The sequence below is a fragment of the Lepidochelys kempii genome, chromosome 17 (assembly GCF_965140265.1).
Source record: "Lepidochelys kempii isolate rLepKem1 chromosome 17, rLepKem1.hap2, whole genome shotgun sequence".
NCBI classification, from domain to species: Eukaryota; Metazoa; Chordata; order Testudines; family Cheloniidae; genus Lepidochelys; species Lepidochelys kempii.
Window position 1 is genome coordinate 14327700 of NC_133272.1, and position 27623 is coordinate 14355322.

A 27623-nucleotide genomic window follows, 5' to 3' on the forward strand; every position below is an offset into this window, starting at 1 on the left:
CAACCTCAATTTCACAGGTAATAAAGGAAGTGTTTCAGTTTCTCAGTGTGCAGAGACACTGTCTGCAAGCAGATTATTCCACTCACCAATATAACGTTTTAATTCAGAGAGACCATCATGTTGAAAAGGCAACTGAACAAATGGCTGCAGCAGCAGGTAGCACTGTTCCCCAAAATGAGGCCTAGCTCAACAACCAGGACATGGGGGAATATCTACAACATTGATGCTAACAGATCTCCAGCCTGCATGGTAACATCACAGTTATAACAATGATTGCAGCCAAGAAGCTATTCTATTTACTTGACTTCTGGCTCTGATTATCTCAGCATGAAAGAAATGGTGACCACAGAGGTACTACCAAAGAGAACAAGTCCCAGCAGACCACCATCAAGGCTTACTATGAAGATACAATCTATTTTCACATGCATAAACCCTATGGATGGAAGATGACATCCCTTACACTCAACAGGTTCATAGGGTTTTATGCCCTATGCTCCCATAAGCCATACAAAGTGCTGTGGTGCAACTGGCCAACAGTGTTATAATTAAGCAATAATAGCTTCAGCACATGGTCTTTCCTGGGGATTAATGTCCAGCAGAGAAGGGGTTGAAGCTCAGTCAGTCATTAATTGCAGGAAATGTCCTGTGTCTAAGTCATTATAGCTGTTGCAGGATTTGATATGTGTGCATGGTGCTTGTAGGTATGTGGATTGTTATATATTTGTTTTCTGACAAAGGCCATGAGAAGTGCAGAATGGTGGACTGATCAGGGGCTTATAGTCCCCAAACTGAATATCTGGACATATGCTAGTAGACAACCACATGGTAAAAAAGCATCCTAAATTGAAACAGAAGAATGGCTGTGTCTGGGTGTATTGTAGCATATGTGGGCTGGGGGATTAATTGTTCCTAGGTGTGTCAGTGTGCACTGATGGGGCAGTGATTGTGTCTGTAGAGAGGAACCCAAGTGTCTCAGGGGAAAGAGCAGATGTTTCTTCTATGGGGAGGAATGCACTGGGGAAAGAAAGAAGGTGGCAGACTCGGGGAGGTGTGGGGGGAGGTATGCCAATAGTAGCCGATCTGCCACCATTCCACTACCCTCTTGCGGAGAAAGGGACCTTCAGCAGCAACATCCACTAGGGCAAAGCCCAGTGGCACACTCCACCTCATGTATGTCTTGTTTATTCTAAGCAGAGCTACAAATCTGTCGAGTGAGCATTTTGTTTTGATTAAAAATTAATAGCTGCTTTTGACCCAGGTGGATTAATTTCACTTTCACAGAGCTTCACGTTAATTGACACAAACTACTGTCAGGTGAAAGAACCAATTAAACAGAAAAGAGGACTCCTCTCTCTACTCTTCATCCCTCCCCCACCAAATGCTGTTTTGACTGCAAAATTTTTAATAGACAATTTTCAAATTATCGCAGTGAGATTACTTACCCAACAAACCCAGGAACAAAATTCCTGGGCTTGAGGAGGACAAGAGGGAAGACTATCTTGTTCTGTCTGAGCCTGCCTTTTGTTCACAAGCTGCAGCAACAGAGCGAGGAGGGCTTTGGAAAGGGTTCTACTCCAAGCTCTTGAGAGAGACTGACAAGGGCTGTTCTCACCAATTAACTGCCACTTCCAAGCTTATCAGTCATCAGGGTTCTGAGCGTTGTTCTGGTTTATTGCAGGTTGGCAAAGGTCTTTGATAAGATCCTCTGAACATGTCAGCAAGGTCATTCTAATCCATTCATAGAGCATAAGAATGCACTGCACAAGACAAGCAGCAAGAGGCGCAAAACTATTTTCCATTTAATTTTTTATATTTAAATTGGAAGAGTTTTCTATAGCCATGTATTACGAATAGGATAGTGGGTTAGTTTGGAAAGATCACAGAAGTCCTTATGACAGGTTTCAGAGTAACAGCCGTCTTAGTCTGTATTCGCAAAAAGAAAAGGAGGACTTGTGGCACCTTAGAGACTAACCAATTTATTTGAGCATGAGCTTTTATTTAATTCTGCTTAACTATAAGACAGCAAAGCCATCACTAGTTGAGTTTATATATTGCTGTTCATTTTACTGTACAATTCTGAATCTCAGTCTGGCAAAAAGGGCAGATGTTTGCCCAACGTTCCAACAGCTACACACGACCTGTGTCAATGAAATGAAAGCATCTTCTTCAATTGAGATTTCATCAGCACTGCCATGAAGAAACTTGAGATAAAATTTCAAAAGCTCTCAAGTGATTTACGTTCTCAAGTATCATTTTCAAAAGTGAGGTAGGGCCAATTTTCAAAGGAATTTAGGCAGGCAAAGAGATGCAGACAGGCAACCAGTGGTATTTCCAGAATGGCTTGAGCAAATTAAGTGCCTAATTAACCATTAGAATAAATATTTCCATCTTTAGGCACCTAAATACTTCGAAAATCTTGCCCTTATACAAATAAAAGTCAATGTGACTCAGTTCCTAAGGCCCACATCCTCACAGCCTCAAATCAATGGGAATTAGGCACCTAAATATCTTTGAGGATCTGGGCCCTAAGTGCCTACATTTTCAAAGTGGGACTTGGGTACTTTAGAAAATTTTGCCCCATGTCTTTAAAAAAAGACCCTTAGGGCTGAAATTCAGTACACAGTTTCTTAGCCAAGCACATAATTTTCATGATCCATTTGTCTGGTTTTTAATTAGGAGGGTCAAATTTGAGGCACTTTTTATGCTCTCTGTAGTCTATTCTTTCAGATTAATATTTTGAGACTATTCGTCCCCACCTTACTCCAGTAACAGGCTAGACACTTTCTGGCATTTATTTTTTTAAGGGACTAAATAGAAAACCCATCCCTGCAACAAATAAAGGGGAAATTTTCCAAGACATGAAAGGGAGCCAGGTGACCAGCTCCCATTGTCTTCCAATGGCCTAGGTGCCTTTGAAAATTGTCCCTTAAATAAATAAATGGTCAGTCAAGCCTGGTGGTCTATTGGTAGATGTGTGTGCTGCTGTGCAAAGGGAAAAGTGTATTCTGTCTCTGCAGGGTGGAGGTCTCCATTAAGTGAGGATAAAATCCATTAGTGATTGTGAGATGCTGAGATACTAAAAGGATGAGGGATAGGTAAGTACACAGACAGAAGCTTGCCCCTCACCAGGCTAAAATAGGTGTGTGCAAGGAACCGCGCTCCCCAGTCCAGGTGATGAAAGGTGGACTGACTACATCCTTATACATCAAACCTTATACAATGGTGACAGCTCATTAACTCTCTGCTTGAAAAATCTGTCACTGCACAATGTGAGCCCATGCGTTAACAGTGCATTTCCAGTGACTATATGCCAATGAAGGACTAAAAACACGCCTAGATGTTTCTCATACCCAGAGAAACAAGGGACAATGACAGGAGGAACCTGCAATTTAATTCAGTGCATACAGAGAATAAAGAGATATCTTTTTCTTATTCATCTGGCCCGCCCTTCCCCTTCGGTTTATGTTAAAAGATATACAGTACTAGCTGCTCTTTCCTCTTGGGAAACAAGCAGCATAGGTAATGGAAACCAATAAAGGACTGTCATGTGTGTTACTGCAATCTGTCTACATTTAGGCAATTCCTTTTATGTCCTACATCTGACCAAGGGGAAAAAGTAATTGTTCAGATGAAGCCAGGTGACAGATCCTCCCCCCATTATTTCTTCCATTCATGTCTTCACAATCAGGGCACCAATCTGGACAGCCACACAGATGCCTTAGCATGAATCCTTTTCAACTTTAATGCTGGCTGGAAATGCTCAATCTAAAGCAACAAACTAACAAAAGATCCCTACATTTTTCAAACAGCATCCACTGCCATGGAAAGCAGAATAAAAGACATTTAGGAACAGGGGTTCAGGTCACACTCTTGCTGACTTTTTACATGGATGTAGAATTATCTTCTTTCTCCTGTAAGGAAGGTACAAATCTGCTCAGATTCTCCCCTTTTAACAGATATGTTTTATGACCAAGGATACAGACATAATTCTTAATGCCTGCATTCAAGTCGTAGAACTTAAGGCTGGTCATGCCCAAACCAAAGGGACCCAAGCTCTGATTTGGAATGTAGCCACGAAGTCTAGCAATCTGACCTGAACCATGATTGTGTGATGATGTAAGGAGAGAAATTATACAGTAATACTAGCCCATGTTGGAGGAGTTCCTCCCTGGAGTACAAGTCAGAGGAGATGGTCAGCCCCCCATTATCAATTTGTCCCTTCCTTTTCAGTCTCAAAATGTACATCAGCTGATGGTCTGGCCCCTTATGTGAAGAGACTTAATTCTGTATCTGAGTGGGTAAACCAAACAGTGGCTATCCAAGTAAGTGATAAGGATGCATACAAAATTGGCCAATATTATTATTTAGATAGCTATCAAACTATGCTATCCACTTTACTGACTAGAGGATGACAAAGGTTATTGTGAATGCTCCCTCCCTCTCAAGTCTGGGACACCTCTTACAGAACAGGGGAAAGTAAAGTATACAGATATTTTTGTGCACAAGAGTTTATCCCTTTCCCTCAGCCCACAAATGCCAGCACTCAGATACCACAGTGATGAGCATGATAAAAGCACTTTGATAAATAAAATCGATTAGACAGATTAGAGATTATGACTAAAAAAAAGCAAAAAAACCCAACTATTTAAAGGAAGGCTTTGAAACGTGTGCATTGCTTTCCAAGAAAAAGATACTGAATTAAAGAAATAAATCAAGGACAATTCTTATACATTTGCTAACAGTTAACGCCACAATAATTTCCTTATACTTTGAAAAAGAAATGAATGGGAGTTTCAGATACGATTGTGATATAACTCAGCAAACAATGACTTTTTTGTACCCACTCTAACTGCCTGGTGATATCTGGAAAGAAAATGACTTCTGCAGGAGAAAACAAGAGAGACCAGATACAAAGACAAAACAAAGACAATCTCTTTGGGGGCAAGGAACCTCAATCTGAACAAGCAACAGTGAGGCCATATCCAGCACCTGAAGTCCTGATCTATGATGTCCTGGTAAGAGATAGGCCTAGCCAGACACTGAGTAAGAGCCAGAGAGAAGGAAAAGTCTCCTGGCCAGTCCACCCAGGAGAAAATGAACATGACAGAAAAAGACTGCACTAGGAGGTCTGCAGAGAATTTGTGGGTAGGAGAGGATTTGGAAATACCACTTCTGGACTGGGTATGGTTGCTTGACACCAGGGTGATATAAAAGACACCTGGAGTAGGATTTTCAAAAGAGTGCTCTGCTGGGCTAACTCTGTTCCCAATTAACCCAGTGAAATAACTCTCATTCATTTCAATGGGTGTAAAGCTAGGCCAATACTGAGCATGACTGAAAATATCACCCTTAGTGTACTGCAATAATTTCAATAGGTGGATCTGAGTGAGAATTTACATTCATAGTCTAACAAAACCAACCATATTTTTATATAACTTTTTCTATGGGAGAAATGTCTAATTTTATATTCACTGAACACACATTACATAAAAAGAAAGAATGAGATGAGATGGTGCCTATTATGGGTTTTATAAGGATTTGCAGTGCTCTTGAGGAGAAGAATTCTTATATGTGAACATTGAGTCTTTGTGAACATGACTGTGGTTTGAGAAAAAAAATATCATGATGGAATCTGAGTCCTAAAAGTTAATGAACAGAGCTGGTAAGTATGTTGTGTCTTCAATTGAATACTATCTTTCCTACTTTTCTATTTCCTATTTACTTCACCTTATTAGAAATTTATCTTACAGTCCTGAAGGCTGCTAACAGTGAAATGAACGTAAGAGGGTATATTGCTCACAATGATATCAGTGTGTTTGGTTCTTTGAGGTTTGTTGTGATAGCAGGTGGGTGTTTTTGTGTTTGTGAAGTCACTGCAAGCAGCAGGGAGTTAAGCATGGTGAGAAATCTGGACCTGAAGATGAAACAAAGTATCTGCCAGTTAGGCCAGATCTCAACTGGAACTTAAATTTAATTTTAAATTTTAATTTTTTTGAATTATTCACTGTACTCAATGAAATACTGTAGTCTCTCTCAAAATGTATTGTAATGTTATTGTGCACAGAGATAGCAACATTTCAATAGTGGGTGAAGTAATTCCTTTCTCTCTCTCGGTCTTAATCTTGCAGACCTTACATAGGCAGAATTTCAATGAGAGTTTTACCTGAATAGGCAGACTCAGGTCTGTAGTTAATAAAGGGCTTTCTGGAGGAAAGGCACTTCTAAAACATAAAATAGTAATAAGTAAACTTCACATTTCATGCCCATGGATTGTATTTTGCTTTGGCTTCCTTTTACATTTCAACTGCTTTATCTTTAATAAAAAAAAAACCCCAACAACAACAAAAGCTCTTGCCACCATTGTGGGAATTCTTGGCAAACATAAAAGAACAAAATCAAATCTACAAAGTCACTTCTCTCACCTGGAAGCAGATCAGCATGCATGCCATTTTAAAGGCCACTTCCTGTTAAGAAAAAGGTAATGTTTCGTAGGAACAAAGCCATGCTTTTTTTTTTTTGGGGGGGGGGGTGCAGAAAGCCGGGAAGCTTAAAGAAAAAGCTTGAATTCTGAAAATATAATAGTCAAGGGACTTAGCTTAAAGAAAAGATTTCGTCTATCAACCAACAAGAGGCCGGAGTCACGAAGTAGGGTATTTATACTTGAGAGACCATGCTAAAAGTCTTAAAAATGTACAAGAAAACCTTGGCTAGAATGTTCCTAGGAGGTAATAGAGGTTGTGGTTTCAAGGGGGCTCATCATTTTTTCTGACATTCTGACAGAAATGTGTAATCTAGAAGTTTACCAGTGTGGGCAGATTAAATTATACGAAGCAGGAGAAATCATTCAATGTGAATTGAAGTGTTACCCTTGGCCGCTTCTAACTCTGGCTTGTCATTCTACCTGTTTTCCAGAGCCTCACAGCCTTTAAGAGAAAAGCTGCATTTTAAAAGAGGATGCTGGGTAATGGGTGCCTTGGGTTCCACGATTTGGTATTTACCAAGAAAAGCTCTTGAATGCATTTCAGTTCTTCTTCATTATTGAATCTTGTTGTCACAATATTTTTCTCTCTTTAATGTTCTTACTTGGTGTGGCAAAATCTCAATTAATCCGACTATGGTCTGGAAAGCTTAGGTATGGAAGGTTTCAACCCAACTATAGTGAATTTATACACCAGAGTAAACCTGGAAATATCCTTACAAATAAAAGTGGACTTGTCTTATTTTTTCCAGTTCTTTTTTCTGTCTTTCCCATTACAGAGAAAATGTGCCCTTTAATTAGAGAATCTCACATCAGGTAAAATTCAGATCAGCTCAATAAATTCCTCCCAACGTGCTTTTCAGGAAAGCATCACACAGCTCAGCACTAATGTTCTGCCTGTCCAAGTTGCTTTCCTTCTTCATAGCTTAAACACTCCGGGTTTCCGATTCTCCCAGAATTATGCAGTCTAACCTATGGCACAACAAAGACATGGCATGAAATCTGAATTCAGAACACCAGGACTAGAAGGGAGAATGGGAAATCTGAATTCAGAACACCAGGACTAGAAGGGAGAATGGGAAATCTGAATTCAGAACACCAGGACTAGAAGGGAGAATGGGAAATCTGAATTCAGAACACCAGGACTAGAAGGGAGAATGGGAAATCTGAATTCAGAAACTCAGGACTGGTAGAGAGCCTGGAGTTCTACTCGCTCCTGAACTGGCCTGTTTATTGTCTGAGAGTAAAGATGGGGAATGAAAGGGAGAAAAGAAGATGCGTCAGAATGGAATGAGAATCAGAGCCATGGAAGAGAAGGGCTTTGTGGCCCTGGAAAGAAAACAAGAATCTTTGTGGGAGTCTGAATGGGGAGGGGACAGTAAAGCTGCAGGAGGAACTTGAAAGGGGTTGAGCTGGATGTATATGTCTACAGATAAGAACATTTCCTCTCTCACCATGGTCCATTCTCGGGTAATAGAAATGGGTGTAGCTCCACTGAAGTCAATGGAACTATGCTAAATCAGATCAACTGGGGATCCAGCCCTGTATTCAAATTCAATTAGTTTATACTGCCATCTTCGAAAGGCGTTTATAGCTTTTTACCTGCCTTCAGTATTCTTTCCAATGACTGTAGGTAGAGTCACTCTTATTTCCATTTGGTTTAAGGAATCTGGCTGCTTGGGTGTCATTTAACACTTAACAATAAGTGGACATTAATTAATGTTAAATTACAATCGAATTTCTACTGAATTATATAGGATATCTGCATTAGTAGCCAGCAAGTTCATTCTGATTAATGTTATCACAGCAAGTGGCACAGGAATCTATCATGATTTGGCAAAGCTGCTACCTGAAAGCTTTTTAGTAAGATTTCCCTTTAACAAAAACCAGCATAAAATGTACTTAAAGGTGCACGTTAATTTAAATAAATATTTTATGACCATCCATATAAATCACACACAGAGCAGAGCCTTAAAAACAGCGTGTCCTGTTTAACACACGGTCTGAGAAAAGCATTCAGAGTTAAAATGGTCACTCCATTCCCAGATTCTTCTCATTGCACCAGTGTGTTGAATCAGACACTGGGCTGGACTCTGATATCATTGACACGATTTTGTACATGGTGTAACTGCATTGACTTCAGCGGAGCTATTCCTGACTAACACCACTGTAACGGAGATCAGGCAGATTCAGGCCCTCTATCTGTGTCTGCACACTCTACGTGCACTGTTGGGGCATACCCAAGCTAGTGAGACTGACTTGTGATAACTCTGAATTTCCCTAGTTTTGTAACAATTGTCATTATTTTAACAGATTTTTTGCTTAGGGATTGAGGTAAAGAACACGAATTAGTTGAAAAGAAAATCGTGAATAAGGTACCAGACCACGAGTCAGAACATCTCAATTCTATTCCCAGAACGGTCACTGACCTGCCAAGTGACCTTGAGCCCATCACTCCATTTCCCTGTACTTCTGTTTCCTCCCTCACGCTTTGTATGTCTTGTTTATTTACACTGGGGGCAGGGATGGTCTCCTACCTCGCGTTGTCCAGTGCTTAGCACAAGAGAGACCTGGTCTTAGTTGGGGCTTATAGTGTTAGTGTAATAAAATAACAGCATTCCCTCTGAAGCTCCTGGCACTGGCCGCTGTTGGAAGACAGGATACTGGGCTAAATGGACCTTTGGTCTAACCCAGTATGGCCGTTCCTATGTTCTTAAAATAAAATAACAAATAATAATATAATACATAAATAAATAATAATAAAAATATAATCATCAGCTTGTCAGGAGTCTTTCCTCTGATGACCTTATCATTACATTGTAAATAAGGGAGTCCCTACCACAGAAACGACATTCACTGAAGTCAGACCAGTTACTACTCTTAGTCCAGAAGAGAGACAAAATACTGTATTGCTAGTATGGAAGTCACAATGAACCCACGGATGGTTCAGTGCCATGTAAACAGCATGCAATTAGGTCCATCCTTGGGGATCAACACTTCAGGACTGTTCAAATCTGAATGGGAGTACATCATTGATAATATTTTGCACTTTATATCTTCTCACATCTGAAGAACTCAAAGTACTTTACCAACAATTAGCTGAACCACTCACTACCTCTAAGGGAGATATGAATTGCCACATACCAACTTTACAGAGGGATAAATATGAGAGGACACATGGTCCAGTGATTAGGGCACTAATTTGGTATTTGAGAGACCTGGGCTCAATTCCCTGCTCAGCCCTGGACTTCCTGTGTGACCTTGGGCAACTCTCTGTCTGTGCCTCTGTAAAATGGGGTGATAGAACACAAGTGCCTTCCAGGGATTTGTGTAGATAAATACATTTAAACATTTTGAGACGCTCAGATACCACCTTAATAGAGCTGTATAAGTTTCTAAGAGAGACAGACAAACTGAGGTAGAAAGAGGTTAAGTGACTTTTGAAGATTACCTTGTTTGTGAATCAACAACAGAGCTGGGAATACAGCCCACGATTCCCTGTTCTAAACAGTAAATAACATTTCTACCCCTTTGCTATTTTTCAAGATTTCATTACAAACAAAACAGAAAACTGGTCTCAGCAAAAATCAAATGTCTGTAAAACATCAAGCTTCCCAAATAAAGCCATTTTAGATTTAGATACAAACACATTTAAAAACTGCCCCGTCCCCAACCCAGTCTCTGACTGAGAAATTGTACTCAAAGGACAGCTCAGAGCAAATGAACACAACCATGTATTAAACCCCTTAAATATAGTGTTATTAATGGAAACCTCAATTCAACCAAAATGCATTGCCAATGTGAACATGCTGAGAAATTCCATTCTGAAAATGCTGCATGCCCTGTCTGTCCTTAAAACAGCCTCTTCATCTGAGACCTGCAGTATAATACTCACCGCTATATTGCCACTAATCCTCTGGTTTCTCTAAAATCTGCTAAATGTTTCTGCACATGTTCACAGTATGCTGCATATTCAGCATTCAGAGTCCATTCATAACCATGCATTAACTACCGAGTAACCTGGCTTCTCTGCATGTAAGGAATTTGATATCACAAATAAGTCACCATAAACTCTACAGGATTAAATAAGTTATTGGATCTTCCAGCACAACTGATTTCTACAAATGATACCCTGGAAAATTACATTATTGCTCTATGATTTGGTTCAATCTGATTGCTACAGCTAATTTAATAACATAACCCAATTAGGATGCTTTTGTTATGAATGAACAACCTTGCTTAATATAGTTTAAATGTCCAGAATTAACCTAGATATGTTCCCGGGAGGACATGGGAATCCCGGAAATTTAGGGGTGTATTTTAAGAGAGGACACCACTCGGAATTAGACAATCATATGGCGATTTCAAAGGCCCAAAGGGCAGTTTGGTGACCAACACCCATTGAAAGTCAATATAAAGTGTACAAAGATGCCTCTGTAATACTTAACATGGATATAAATCCAGATTTTCAAAAGAGCTCAGAGTCAGGTTTTCAAGAGCTCAATACCCCAACATCTGGGGCCAGATTTTCAAAACATTTCTGCTCCCCATTTAGGCACCAAAATAAGGGCGCATTTTTGTTAAGTGCTCAGCCCCTAGCCACTCCCCTTGTGACAAATATGGCCAATTTATAGCACCCAATGTTCTCAGCTCTTGAAAAATCCAGCCAGTTATTTTGGTGTCTAAATGGAAACCTGGCCCCAGTAACAGGTGCTGAGCTCTTCATAGTGATTTATGAGTCTGGGGTGGAGCGAGACCAATTGAGGAGCTGTCTCAGAATCATTACTTCCTTTACTAGTACCTTTGTAAAATGCACTCATCACTGGGGCATCTGAGTGTCTTAAAAACTTGAACTAATTTATTCCCAGAACACCTCTATGTGAGATGGGTAACTCGAGGACCTGGGTTACAGCCCTACGTTTAGTTTGCTAGACTAACCTACCCCACAATTTTAGAGATGATTGCTCTACCAGGCCCCAGGCAATGAGGATGCCAGAGAAAGGAATCAGAGATTCAGCCAGGGAGATAGGTCTATGGGGACTGTGAGGGAAACAGTGTGGGAGGGTCTGAATAAGGGTTAGAAGTATTCTCCAAACCTGCTGCAGTTTGATAGATGGCTTAAAGTTCAGAGTCATTCTTATTTTGCTGGTACCTGTTGGCCCAATGTTAATTCAAACCATATGTTCCTCTCTTAACTTCTGCACTGCTTTGGGGATTTCCAGAATCTGAGATATACAGTAGCTGTATTTTACCACGTCCAAGTCCACAATGCCCTTATTAGTGCTGAGACAGATGGAGAGAAATGTGCAGAAAACCAAGTAATACTTGAAGGAATCTTTCTCTCAATTTGTTGGTGCATGAATTTAATTTCCTGTCTCCTTGTTTTTAACCTGTCCATGGATATGTTTGTGAGAAATCTGAGAGGGTTACACATGCTATGAGTCTCCATATGAAGTAATTACTATAACTTTGATAGGTTTTTTTTTCTTTCTTAAGAAATTTCTCACCTTCTCATTTCTCTAACCCAAAATACTTTTTCTTCTTTTCAAGTAAATATAAAAACAGACATTCACAAATGGGGAACGGGTTTATAATAGATGATTTTGTTAGACAAAATAGATGCTATACAATAGCATATAGTGAATATAAATGTAATAGCTGAATAATACATAGTACATAGACTTTATAGATAAATATTCCAGAAATTCCATAGGTCTGAACATGCCCATGCTCCAAAACTGGCACCTTGGGCTTATCTCTCTCTTTGTAGAAAGAAAGAGAGAAACCCAAGCTGCAAATTTTGGATAAGGATTTGAAATCCCTTCCTTAAGTTTGGAGATTTTGGGATCTGTATCAATTCTGGAATGCATATTTAGGTATCTATCTATGGTGTTTGTGTGTATTTAGATGTCTACATTTGTGTGTATACATAGGGGTGTATTTCTCTCTCTCTCTCTCTCTGTGTGCACATAAACACACACACCTATATATACACACAAATACAGACCTCTAAATACCAACACACGTGTGCCCACAAACATAATCTATCTTAATTTATACAATATAAATTGTGTTTATTCCACGACAACATTTCTTGAGTGGTTGCGTCTCAGACAACTGGAAGCATGTGATTTTAAATTACCACTACATTTTAAATCAAACTCTCTGAGGAGAATTATTTCCCAAAAATTAGATCCATATTTTTGTGTTATTTTTCTTTACAATCTTGAATTATTTAATCAGAGGCCAGAGGAAAAAACTATGATATTCCTTCGCAACCCAACAGTGAAAGATGAGTAGGTGGGGAATCCTAGCCCCTAATGCTGTCACTGCACTGAACTATCATGGTCACAAAATGGCTTTGCTATACATCTGAAAGAAAGAAAGAAAGAAAGAAAGAAAGAAAGAAAGAAAGAAAGAAAGAAAGAAAGAAAGAAAGAAAGAAAGAAAGAAAGAAAGAAAGAAAGAAAGAAAGAAAGAAAGAAAGAAAGAAAGAAGACTAAAATGCAAGCAAGCAAACATACATTTCCTTTTAAATATCCTTCGATTTATACAGTAAGATCCCTGGATCCAGGACTATGTCTTCTGCTTGTGCAGTGCTAAGCACAATGTCAGCTATTAACCAGTAATTAGGATGATGATATAATTTTTTTTAATAGAGCCAAATGCTATAATCCATGCTCAAGCAATGGAAGTTTTGCCTGAGTAAACACTGCAGGATTTAGCGCAGGGAACATATCATACCTGAACAAAATATCATGCTCTGTAGACCAGCCCCAGTCTCAGAGAGTGGCCTTAGAGAAAACTGCAAAAACTTTACAGTGTACCTACTGGACAATCCTTTACCATGCAAGGATGGACATGCAGAGATATTTCTTGTCTCCAGCCAGTGGTGAGTTTATATGGCAAAGCATAAGTGATAATAAGCATTTTCATTTTTATCTTATCTTACAATCAATACAAATACTGTACTAACAGTATGTATTAATCACATACTGGTATTTAATCCTTTAAAAAAACAAAACAAAAAAAAACCTTAATTTTATCATCCTGGGAACATTTACAGGAAATAAGCATGTGCATTGAAGAGAACCACCACCAGGAGTGCAAATATACAGTACTTACTTACCGGGGTAAAACTTAACATTTGTCTATTTCAGCTCACATTACCACAGATACTGGGGACTACTGTGGCTTTAAGGGGGAGGGAGCATTCCTCTCTCTCTTTCACACAAGTACCTGCATACCCATGCCCACACACACCATAAGGAGGCTGAAATAGAGCTGCAGAAAGTGCATCTTGAAGCAAACATTACTTCATATGCTTTGAAACATGATTTAAAATATATATATATATATATGTTGAGCTTCATCTCTCTTGTGGATCTTTTTCGTACACATCTCTTGCCGTATCTAGATCTGTTACATCTATAACAAGAATGTCTGGAACACATTAATATCAATATCAATGGGGACATAAAGAGATGAACATGCCACAGATCATATACATATTTAATATTTATTTCAGGGCATATGAAGTACAAAATATTCTAGGATATTATTCCAGGACAGTGGCAAACTAGACAGATTACTCTCATGAATATTGTAAAATTACATAAAAAACAGACACATACACACATATATGGGTGGACACATATAACATATGCATATAACATACATAATATACATTATGTGTGTATTATACATATATCTAAAGCATGTAATATGCACATGCACACTATATTATAACATGCATCAAATATATATTTTATGTGATACATGTTAAGATGTTGTATGAACATACATAATATATACATACATCTATCTGTTTTTCAGTTTATTTTTAGTTGTACAGTTTTCATATAACTAGTGTTTCCATATCTACATCTAGATGCATGCAACTTACAGAGTATATATAATATAATATTTTAAAATAACAGCATTACATGTTTCTGAACACTTAAAACTTATTCCAGGATACGTTTTCTGTGACACCCATGCCAACTTCCTTGCGTTTAGCTCTTGATTGTTTACTCAACTGACAGAAAACGGTCTAAAGCCCTGGGGAGAGCAAAACCTGTTTGGGCCATTGACATTGAGTATCCTTGGTGCAGGAAGTCAGGACCTTAGAGGTATCCATCATTATGCCTGCCTGAAGCAGAGGCTGGAGCCAAGGAACTTGCCTGAGAAGCTAGTAAAATTTTAATGCACTCTGTAGTGCGGTCATGTCATACTCAGTTATGGCAAATAATCCCAGATGCCTGCAGAGGTAAAATGGAGCTGTAATGTGCTTGCCTCCTAACCCAAGCTGACAGCAATGATGTACGACTACCATTAGCGGAAAATATCACTTCAACTAACCCATGATCCAGCTCCGCTAAGGGTCATATTATCCATGAGGAACAAATTACACTCCCAAAGTAAATACAAATTTCCTACATGAAATGGGACCACAAAAAAAAAGAGGGAGAGAGGATGGGTGTGATACGTTACCTATGACGACATGCTACCAAGTGACAAAGGTGATAAAGGACAGGACAAATCATTGACTGACAGAGCAGCGTGGTAAAATCAGCCCAGAAAGCAGCTACTCAAGCCTGTGAACACCATCTTCTCTCCTTAGTGGCAAATCTTTTAACATGAACACGCTTGGCTCCAATTTCATTACCACTCTAGCTGTAGGGACCCACTATGTGCCACATCAGATGAGTAAAAAGGATCCTTATCTTGCCTCCTAATGGGCCTTAAACAGTAAGAAATACATTGCGATTGCATGAGCATTGCTAGCGCGTAATGTCTGGGGGATCACTCACCCTCGGGGCAAGTTTTAGGTGAGGCAGTTTTCCAGTTAAAAAAGACAATACCTGTATGAATACTCAGCATAAATCTCTTTGATGGGAAACATCACAGCTTTGCGGCAAGAGTCACAGAATAATATCCTACCCCATCTGAAATAAAGCATGCTAGGTGATAGGACATTACCATCCAACAACAAGGAAGTGTCCCCTAGTGCTTAGAATGGGATTCTGTTGATGGTTCTGCCAATGGCTAACCCTGTGACCTTGGGCAAGTCATACAGGGCCTGATTGTCAAAAGTGCTCAGTACCCACAACCAGAACCCCATTTTCAAGAGCTCAGTTCTCAATTAGGTACTAAAGTAAGTGGCCACATTTTCAGAAGAAGTTACCACGTTGGGTCCTGATCTCTAGGGGTACCTCTACACAGCGAAAACAACCCTGTGGAAGTGAGTGCCAGAGCCAGGGTCAACTGACTTGGGCTTGTTGCGATGCAGCTAAAAACAGCAGCGGAGATGTTCGTCCTCAGGTTGGAGCTCAGGTTCTGAAACCTGGCCAGGGTCTCAGAGCCCAGGCTCCAGCCTGAGCAGGAACATCTACACTGCTCTTTTTAGCCTCATCATGTGAACCTGCTAGCCCATGCTCTGACACTCGCTACCTTGTTTTGTTTTTTTGTGCTGTGTGGACATACCCTAGGTTACTTTAACAGGCCTGTTTAATACCAAGTATTTTTCAGTCACTATGTCCCTGATTTTCCCCTACCACAGCAAAAGCTGTGGTTTGAGGGGAGGACAACTTCACCAGGATTCCCTCATGGAGCTCCCTATCAGAGAATAGGCTTTGCCTTCTCACAAAAAAAAAAAAAAAAAAAGCTGTGGGGGCTATCGATGGGTGCTCAGAGAATCCCAGGAGACCAGCATGATCCACATCAAAAGTCTTCACCAGCTCTATAGCAGCGTAACTCAATTGGCTCTGCACTACCAGCAAATCCCTTCTCTAAAGCTGCACCTATGATTTCCATGGCGTGGAGGGACACTCTGAAAAAACAAATACCACCTGAGTCTATACTGTCATTTCTGAGGGTTTCCTACTGGGCTGGAGGTGTGATCATGTGCATACCCCACCCATTCCTCCCATTAGCCAGCCCAGCTGCCACACAAGTGTCTCTGGATCTGTAGGGTAGGTCGGTGAAAGGGAAAGCAGCTGATACCCTCTTGCTTGTAACAGGGGAAAGATACAGGTGCAGAGGATTCCTTCCATGCATGGACTTAGGAGGCATAATTATTATGTATTATTTACATTCTAGTAGCACTTAAAGGCCCAAACTGAGATAGGGGCCCTTAGGTGCATACGTAAGTTAAGAGAAGCCCAGATACTATGGTAATGGTGGCTATACAAGTGTGATTGATCTTCATTCAAGTGCTACATTCAGAAAGCTTCATTTCTTTTTTTTTTGCTAAAGGGAAAAAAAAAACCAGCCCAACCTCCATTTGGTTTCCAAGTCTCCCGCTATAGCTGGCAAAAATTTAGCAACTGCCAACCTGAGGATGAAAGAGAATATCCCTCTTTTATGAATGCAGCTATCTGTAATGTACAAGATGGGTGTAATGCAATTTCAACACTATTTAATCCGTTTGTAATGGTGCTTTTGTTACTGGCAACAGCTCCTGCATAAGGAAGCCAAGTGCCAAGCAGTTAATTAGCTTGGTCTTTATTTATTTATTTAAAGCAGATTCCCCCCCCCTCCCCCTTTTTTTTAAAAGGTAGATTGAGTTATTGTGTTCTATCCATGTCCAGGAGAAGGAGGAACACCACAAAAGAACAGCATCAGGGATGGGCAAATCCTAGTAGGGTTAGAGGTGAGAATGGATTTAGTTAGGATCAGAGAGAGGTGACTGGTAACAAAGCTCAGGTCTCGAGGAGGGTTTTGTAGGGAAAGAGAAATTGGCCCATTATGGAGTCAGGGAACTTGCCACAAAGTTTGGTTAGGATCTGAATTTATTATGGGGCACTACAGGTTTCAGAGTGGGCCCATTCCCAAATTCTGATAACCATAACATACTTTTGATGCTTATTACCATCCCAGATCTCTTGGATCTGCAACAGTGAACTAGGAATTTTATAAGACTCTTAGGAGATTTCCAGTTGGGCCAGAAATAACTCTAAAAGCAGAACTTCTGGTTGTGCTGAATCATGGCACTTCCATGCTGGAACAAGGAAAATGAAGGTGTGTGAAAATGAAACACAATGAGGAAATCAAGTTATTCTCTGAATCTCAGTAACGATACCATTTGAGCAAAGTTTCAGACCATTTCTTACCTCCAACTGATTCTCCATTCCTATCTAAATACTATTATAGAGAAAGAGAGACAGGGGCTGAGAGGGGGAGAGAAAGGGACAATAGTAATAAGAAATCTATATTACTTTAGAACTCTATATTACACGGTGGGTTTCATTAAAACAAGCAGCTTGTACTCTGCATTCAACTTTATCAATATTCTTTGTTCTGCACTTTGAATGGGGAATACTGCAAACATGGAACATTTAATTACCAAATGAAGTAGTATATTACATATATTAGAATATATCTTTCTAAAGCCTGCAAACATGAAAATTTAGCAGCAGCATCTTCAAAATATGCTATATGCACACATACTACGCAAATATTTTACACAATTTTATATATGCAATTTAAAAGTATATATATAATGTATATGATTGATCATGCTGTGGTTTATAATCTCTCACACCATACTCTTATGTTCGCAGCTGTTTTATAAGTAATCAAATGTGTTAACTTTATCATTAAAAACATTTTGACATACAAACAATATTCTGCAAAGGATTTTTCACAGCTCCCATGGTGCCTACAATGGGGCTCTAGAGAGAAATACTGAAGTCTGACAAGTAAAGCACCAATGCAAGAGTAGGCTTTATAAAGTACATAAAAGCATTCAGTCCTGAATTGGCCAGGGAGTAGATCCCTTTATTTTACTCTTGTCTTGATCCTATGTATTTCACTTTCCACAGGGAGATTACACACATTTAGCTGATATTTTTCTTTAGACAGGTTAACCCCTTTCCCACCCACCCGCCCTACACAAGATCCATTCTAAATCCCATTTAAATCAATGGAAACATGGTTTTCACTGAACCTTGGATCATAACCATCATGGGCAATCAGCTAGATTCTGAAATACCTGCCCCACACAGAATTCAGGTTAGCATGATTCAGGAACAGCAACATAAAACAACTAGTTGGTTATCACTGGGCTATATACAGAATTAAATTGTTAGTTATGATGATTTTTATTTATTGGGCATTTCACATTTTCCATATACACCTTAGATAAAAATCCTGGAGATGCAGACCTTTTCCTTCCAAAGTCTAGCTTAAGTAACATGTTATACTCTGCAATGAAACCCCCCCATGGCCAATGAGACGATTTCCCAAGTCAGGTCTGAGTCAAAAAAGTTAAAAAGACCTCAAATATGGCCCTTAGTTTCTAAAGCAGCCCAATTAAATACAGTAGTTGTGAGGAAGTGTGATAGGGAAGGTAGAAAAAACACTAGTTGGGTCCTTAATTTAGTGACTCTAAGCCATTAACATGTCTTTTCATCAACCAGAATGCTCCCTTTATTTACAGAAAATAAATGAATTTGCACTGACAGCGTTTCCTCTATTAATGACCACGTGTATAATTTTAAATCTTGATATCAGAGGAAAACACAGTTGATCTTAAATATGTCATTGTGCAACAGCTTGCCCTCATTTTAGATCACCAGCTTTGCAGATCTGCACAGACTAAGAGACTGACAGGCCTTTTAATGGGGAAAATCCAGAAGTCTCATGAGATCCATGCTTTTTTGGTTCAATAAGAATCCTCAGTGGTATTTGCTGAAGAGATCATAGAATCATAGAATCATAGAATATCAGGGTTGGAAGGGACCCCAGAAGGTCATCTAGTCCAACCCCCTGCTCGAAGCAGGACCAATTCCCAGTTAAATCATCCCAGCCAGGGCTTTGTCAAGCCTGACCTTAAAAACCTCTAAGGAAGGAGATTCTACCACCTCCCTAGGTAACGCATTCCAGTGTTTCACCACCCTCTTAGTGAAAAAGTTTTTCCTAATATCCAATCTAAACCTCCCCCACTGCAACTTGAGACCATTACTCCTCGTTCTGTCATCTGCTACCATTGAGAACAGTCTAGAGCCATCCTCTTTGGAACCCCCTTTCAGGTAGTTGAAAGCAGCTATCAAATCCCCCCTCATTCTTCTCTTCTGCAGGCTAAACAATCCCAGCTCCCTCAGCCTCTCCTCATAACTCATGTGTTCCAGACCCCTAATCATTTTTGTTGCCCTTCGCTGGACTCTCTCCAATTTATCCACATCCTTCTTGAAGTGTGGGGCCCAAAACTGCACACAGTACTCCAGATGAGGCCTCACCAATGTCGAATAGAGGGGAACGATCACGTCCCTCGATCTGCTCGCTATGCCCCTACTTATACATCCCAAAATGCCATTGGCCTTCTTGGCAACAAGGGCACACTGCTGACTCATATCCAGCTTCTCGTCCACTGTCACCCCTAGGTCCTTTTCTGCAGAACTGCTGCCTAGCCATTCGGTCCCTAGTCTGTAGCTGTGCATTGGGTTCTTCCGTCCTAAGTGCAGGACCCTGCACTTATCCTTATTGAACCTCATCAGATTCCTTTTGGCCCAATCTTCCAATTGGTCTAGGTCCTTCTGTATCCTATCCCTCCCCTCCAGCGTATCTACCACTCCTCCCAGTTTAGTATCATCCGCAAATTTGCTGAGAGTGCAATCCACACCATCCTCCAGATCATTTATGAAGATATTGAATAAAACCGGCCCCAGGACCGACCCTTGGGGCACTCCACTTGATACCGGCTGCCAACTAGACATGGAGCCATTGATCACTACCCGTTGAGCCCGACAATTTAGCCAGCTTTCTACCCACCTTATAGTGCATTCATCCAGCCCATACTTCCTTAACTTGCTGACAAGAATACTATGGGAGACCGTGTCAAAAGCTTTGCTAAAGTCAAGAAACATCAAGACATAAAGTCAAGAAAGATCCCCGGACATTAAGCGATATCAACTGCCATCTCTTTAAGCATTAGTGATTCAGATTCTGGTGTGACTCCACCAAACAAATGCATGCACATGCACACGACCCGCTCTCAAAGATTTATAACAGGAGAACAGAAAGCACACTCAGAGTGCTGTGATCTGAGACCTTATGTATCACAAGGAGCATATATCTACACAGTCCAGAAACTTGTGGTTTAAAAGTGAGAGACAGACACAAGCCTTCGCTACAGCAGCACTAAGCAGGGGATGTGTCTTTTCCCTATTAAATATCCTGGTTTCTTCTTCCAGAGAAACTTCTGGATTACATGTCTCAGACTAGGGCAGATACAGAGAAAGAAAGTGACTCTGGTTTCTGGCAGCTTCCAGTTAAAAGCTGGGACAGGAGAACTGGAGGCACAGCCATCTCCTAATAGAGATCAAACTTCATCAGCGATTTACAGAGCTAGATACATCTTCAAATGGGGAAAGAGGATACTGATAGCCTAAGGTACAGCACTTCCACTCTACCACCAGTCCTTTTTCTCCCCAGCCTGATGGGTATCTGCCTCCCATTCCCCCTATTCTTCCCTGGGTTCCTTTTCTTCACTGTGGTATTTGTGGGCATGTTTGAGTTTCCCAGCCTTTAAACTTCCTTCACTCCATTGTACAGTAAGCACTATATTGACCTGCTATTTTTTACTCTAACCCAGGCTCACAGAACCTCTTTACACTAGCACGCTGTAAGTCATTGCTCCCAACACACACACACGCGCCATCACATCGTCTCTACTCGCCAGAGGGCACACATTTCCTGTAAGCAACAGAGACCAGCATGGATCTGCCCCAAGAACCCCAAAGTGAACCAAAATCCTCTCCCCCTAACGTTTCTTCTTGGCCAATGCTGGATCCATGTAAAGAAACATGCTGCAGAGCACGAGCTTTTGTAATGGAAGACTGCAGCTCCCACTGAGAGGCAATTTCCTACCTCGACTCACATGCCTTCTCACAGAAATGTTAACTTGTGTCACGAGTAGAACAGTTGTAGACTCACCAGAACGCGTTAAAGTAGGGCGACCCAGGGCCGATTTGACAATTATTGCACAACCACAGCAACTCCGTGTCTCAAAGCTGACATCCATGCTCTTCCAATGGGTGCAAGAGGTTTGGTTCAAAGCTCTAATGCTACAAGATGCTAAGTCTCCTCAACTCCACAAGAGTTGTCTTCCATGAGAACTGAAGATGCTAGCTCCACCCAGGAGATGGTCAGCACATTGGAGGGGGAGGCCCTTGTGAAGTACCCTCTGTTGTCCCTGCACGTTTTGCTCATAGAAATTTTTGGTCTATTAAAAAAAAAATCTTTATTTTATTTTAAACAAGGATTCAAAATCTTCAGGGGTCCTATTGAAAGAGATCTAAAAGATCCTGCCTGTCTGAAGGAAGGACGTTTCTACTTGTCAGTTAAACAAAGGAATAATGCACAGCCTCCTTTATAGTGTGTATTTTACCTGTCATCCAGCAGCCCATTATCATGTCACGGCTGAGTGCACTTTTCTACAGGTCACTTTGTTTAAAATGACATGGATAATGCACATGTCAGCGAGCTGACAGTCCTCACCGTCCTTCAGAGATAAAAACCGCAAGACAAGTGCCTGTTCTTATCTGGGGTACATGCCTTGGTCTATCATCTAAGTCAGACAGAACATGATTTCTCCAGAGAGCACTTTTTTCATTTCCTGATTTTAAGGAAATCAAATAAGCACCATTTGTCTTCATCTGAATATGCTTGACCTGCTCAAATGATGATGTCTTGCATTTTATAACAGGCTACGTATGCCGAATTCAAATTAACAGCAGAACAAGGCCCTCAGATCTCTGCCTAGGCTGCCAGTGTAGGCTCGAAAAATACACCAGGTTTAGCAGGTCTCTTTCAGAATTGGGTCTCAGCTGCAAAATTCAGAGCTGGCTTTGGTTCTGGGATCTGAAGTGCCCTCAATCACCAGGGACATTTGGATCGGAGCTTAATCTCATCCCTTTGACAAGACATCAATTGTCAAGTTCAGATCCAGATTTGGATTTCAAACTTTCTCCGCACCAGTCCTGGGACATTCAGTGAGAGGTGCCATTTTGGGCCTCTTTCCAGTATTGTAATGAAGAAATATCCCTTAATGGGCAATACCCATGTCCCTAAAAGCTGCCCAGTTTGCCTTTATACACAAAACTGCTGTAAGAGAAAAGCACCAGGAAAATTGGCAGAGGTTAGCTCTGCAACTATAGGAGTGAAAGGAAATACATTTATGGTGCTAGATGCCATAAACATAGGTACTGTGCTCATTTTATCATCTTCCCCCACATAAGGACTATTCTGAAAATGAATAATCATTATATATGGGGGAATTTAATAGTAATGCATTAGAAGTTCATATCTAAAGATGCAGGTTAATATTCTGTGTAAGAAAAACCCAATAAAACCACACATCTCTGTTGTCATTCTCTGATATACTCCAGTGATTAGTTTTCCTATGGAGGGGAAATCACTAATGGAGTTAAATGCCACAAACCAAAGTAAATAGTATATCTTAACATAGTTAACAAATGATTATGAAAACCACAGAAGAACCAAATTCCCTGTTTGGGAAGATATCAAAAGCTGAGAGCCAAAGAGTTGGCAGCTGAAGGCACAGGGAGAGAGTTTTCCTTTTCTTCCTCCTATACAAAGACATCACTGATTAACTTTACTGAATTTGAGCCCTTGAAGTCTGTCGTCTCCTTGTGCATTTCACAACATGCTTAGATTCTTTTCTGATGTGTCAGTGGAGATACACAATGGTGTCACTGTAAAGCACATCATCTTCCTTCTTCTTGGTCTACTTGGAGTCAGTTCACAGAACCTAGTCACTGTCCTCTTAATAATGTGAGGGAGTCACATGGAGCACACATCCCCACATTCTTCCCCAAATGTACCCAGCAAAGAAAAGAAGAGTAGAAAGCAGTTAAACTGACAAAGAAAAAGGTTTGGGGTCACCCCTTAAGGGCCGTCACACACACAAGACTAGCAGAATTCAACCTAGAGATGACATTTTAAAACCCTTTTTCCCCATTGTGATCATTTGTTTTGACAGGCAAGAACGTTATACAGAGGTTTGTTCACATCAAAGGAAAAAAATCAGACATATGAAAATACATTGATGCAACTATTACAGTTACTAGCATCATGAACAACAATAGCTTTATCAATCAGTGCTTCCCTAACGTTTTTAACAGCACAACTTCCTCCCACACACACCTCATCCCAAGATTCTTAGGGTGGAATCATTAGCCCTTTACAAAGAAAATCTATTGATCTGCCTAAGGGCCCAGCTTCCAAATGTTGTTTCTATGGAGGCACTCTCAAAAATAAATGTATGAACCCGGAGAGCTGGCAGAACCTTGCATGTGCACATGCAAACCAGACAACAGTGTGGATAAACAACCTATTTAAAAGTTCACATGTGGATCTTTGCAAATATGTCCCCTTGCGTTCATGACATGTTCGTGTTTCCAAAAGGTAAGTGCAGCTATACAAAGGGCCAGTGGTCAACGCAGCATTCATAAGCTACACACGTAAATTACGTTACCAATATGTTACAGAATGGGAGGTGGAGCCTCTAATTCATGGTCTAGAAAAGTTTTTCCAAAGTGTCTGATCTAAAACCCATTGAAGTCAATGAGAGTCTTTCCATTGACTAGAGTGGGCATTGGATCAGGTCCTAAAATAAAATGTATATAAGCAACTGCAAAATAGAAGTGAATCCAACAAGATGTTCTCTGTGCCTATGATGACATTGAACAGTACAGGGTGCAAGTGCTCCCCAGCTTACCTTCTCTTCTTGATCACTGTCACTGTCACACTGAAATGGAAAAAGAAGAAAAATAAACATGGATAAGAGAAACCTTTCCAAAACAAAACAGAGATAAAAGATATGAGTGAAACACACATAGTCCATGAGGCTGCAATTCCAATTCCTTTGGAAAGAAACAATTATTATATAACAAGGATTTTCCCCCCACCGCCTTGCAAACAGAATTTGCAGTTAAAGACACCACACTTGTATTTTTGTTTCCATTACAATAGTACTATGATTCAACAAAAGTCATTTGCAATATATGCCCTATTCCCCCAGTCAGGATAATTTACATTCAAGGAAGCTGGTGTTGCAACAGGGACAGTTAGAAGCCAAAATTAAATCACAGGGCAGGAAAAAATATGAGCTGCTTCCTTTATCTGATGAAAAGCAGGTATCATTCTGCCTCCCAACAGATCAGCTGCAAAGGTTTTGTCAATGGCAGGACATGGAAACAGTTTAGACAACACAGGACAAGTCTACCATTTTAATGCCATTATTACTGTAGATGGCTTGCTTTGGTGCCATTGCTCACAGATGATTCACTGAAAAATTCAGATGACTCAAGACAAAGTGAAATGGAACTGACAACATGTTATATCAAGGCTCTATTCGGTGAGATGTTCTGGACTCCTATACCGGGACTGATGATGACACGTAAACACGTGTACTGTACATTACTGATTACCACACTGGTGTATCTCGCAAAACATCTCTTCCAGTTGTTCAATTTTTAAATATCACAAATAATACCACAGCTAGAAATAGGTGAACCTCAAGTGGGGAATCAGTATTCATAAGAAACCAGAAGTTCAAATCTTACCTGAACTATTGATGTTCTTAGAGTCAGTGAAAATAGGGACATAGGAATTGCCTTATCAACTCAGACTACTGCTCTACTATCCTGTCTCTTAGAGTGGCTAGTAGCAGATGCTTCAAAGAAAGAGTAAGACTGCCACAATGCACAATTAAGTCACCAAAATAATCTTTAAGGATCTGGGCCTTCGTGCCCTGAATCATGAGGAGTTACGTTCCTTACACATTTTTCCTAACTAACGTAACTGTAAAAGTTTTTGTCTTTTCACTCTCTTAGAGTTCTCCTAATTCTTTTCTGGAAGAGAGTAAATGGGAGCACCTGGTTTACCTTCTCTGCACCACTCTACTCATGACCAAACGTTGACTCAGAATTATTCATAGATATTATCGGGCAAATAATTTCAAATAATGGATAAATTAGAGAAAACTGCCATCTGCCTGCAGATAATTCCCAAATAGGAACAGAGGTGAAATTCACTGAACAAATTATTCATTAAAAATGATTTATCTAACTCTAGTTTGCACCTGGATACTTTGGTGACTGGAATAATATTAAAAAAAAAAGATCAGATAGATCAGGTAGATGAGACAGAGTTTTATATCAGAACTTAACCTGAAACAAAGAGCAAGGTAGGAGGTGTGTTGGTTTGTTTGTTTGGTGTGCATGCCTGCTGTGCATGTGAGTGTGTGTGTGAGAGAGGGGAGTATTAACAAAAGTAACATTTGATATTTTTATACTAGAGAGAGGGACATATACTAGGAGACAGCAAACATGTTTTTTCCCCCCTTTCAACTTGCGCCCATCCTGAGACTTTGATCCTGCAATCACTTATGTGCATAAGAAGTTCCACTGAGTTCCATATAATTATCCCTTGTGCAAAGTTAGCCAGATATGCCCTAGATTTGCATATATGCCAAAACATACAGTATTTTTCATTACAAAGTAAGTATCATTATCCCCATTTTACAGTGGAGACACTGAGGCACAGAGAAGGGAGCAGGGAGGGGAAAATGACTTAGGCGAGATCACTCAAATAGCCAGAGCTGAGGATAGAACCTAACCATTGACCCACTGCCGCCTCCTCCACTGTTTTTTTCAGTGTCATAAACCAAAAGGAGAAAGCACAAAAATGGATGTTGTGAATTGACAACAGCAACAAATCGTTTTAAATGCCTCCCCTCCTGTTGGAGTTTAAGGGATTTCTCCCTGGTTCACAGGTTTGGAGAGAGATTGGTTTTGTTTTTTTTAATTTGTTTTTTTCCAGGGAGAGGAAGGTTGTTGTTTCCCCCCCATCACAATCTCTTACAACTTCAAGTTGGCAAAGTAATCAATGACCTCTGAATTTCCCAGCACAATGTTTGCCTACATTTCAGAGATGCTGCAGAGAAAGCTCGGGGAGCAACATCCGTGGGAACGCTTATTTCCATCGAAGTGTTAAGCTTCCTGCCTTCCGACAGTCCAGTTCTAATTTCAAGGTCCGCTTAGTTCTGCATCAAATAATTACTGCTATATCCAGAAGCACCTTGTCTCCAGAGTTAAACATATGGCGAAGGACTGAGACCTACTGCTGTCCATTATGGAAGCAACATGGGTGCCAAGCTGATTAAAAATGCTCAGGCTCCCTTCACAACATGCCCGGCGACTGACAGCTTCGCGATTCGGCCAGTCACGCCGTCTGCCAAAAAAGCCTCTGCTGTGCTGGGGCCCACATGGCGCTCTGAGAAAACCGCTCCATTCCTGGTATTAAATTCCCATACTAACCCGAGGACTTTGCCGTGAGCTCAGCAGGAGCGCACCAGCCAATTTACAGCTCCATCCTCAAGAGCCCTGAGTGCCAGCCTCTGGCAGAGACGAATGATGGTCAAACCCCTACAGCTCATAAATTATGCAAAGGCAATAAATGCACTCAGCAAACAGCTCCTAACGTTTGCCTAGCCTGGCTCCTCATACAGTTTGTAAAATGCCAGGAGTCCTGCATGCACAAGGCGTCTATTTTACTCATAAAGAGGTTTTGTTGAGAAGGAGCGAGGGAAAGAGACCCACAGTCCTGTAGGGCTGTTTCAATAGCAGAATGTTATTGGCAAGTTTGATGAAAGAAAGGGAGGGAAAAAAGAGCGGGAGATAGAAGAGGATTTACATTCTGTGTTGAGTTTAAATTTTCATTTCACACATATGTGTTTCTGGCCCAGAGTGTGCTGTATTGTAATGCTAAATGGGCTTCTCCTCGAGGATAAAAGATACAGGATCCCCCACCTTTCATGAAAAAGAACAGAGCCATTTATTTGAATAGAAACATTGATCAAGACATTAAGAGGAAGAAGAATAGGTTTGTTGCTAAGGCTGAGAATTGGAAGTTGGGGAACTGTATTCTCTTCCTGGATCTGAACACGCTCACTGTGTGCTGTTGAGTAAGTCACTTCGGCCCAAATTTTCAAAGGTGGTCAAAGGATTTGCATGTTTCCATTTCTGGTGCCTTCTTCCAGAGATTCTGAAGTACCCGCAGTTCCCATTTACTTCAGCTGGAGCTGCAGGTGCTCAGAACCTCTGAAAAGCAAATCTTG

The 27623-nt window shown here is 40.5% G+C and overlaps 1 protein-coding gene across 10 annotated transcripts in view; it reads right to left on the reverse strand.

Annotated features, from left to right (window-relative positions):
* Positions 1–27623, reverse strand: part of AUTS2 (activator of transcription and developmental regulator AUTS2) — a 990679-nt gene that overhangs the window by 269021 nt on the left and 694035 nt on the right. For 9 of the 10 annotated variants that reach the window (XM_073315293.1, XM_073315300.1, XM_073315297.1 and 6 more), the window contains one exon: positions 24222–24251. The exons of the other annotated variant lie outside the window; for it this stretch is intronic. In XM_073315293.1, coding sequence (XP_073171394.1) covers positions 24222–24251 — 30 coding nt within the window. The remainder of the gene's footprint in view (positions 1–24221; positions 24252–27623) is intronic. 10 annotated transcript variants of the gene reach the window in all.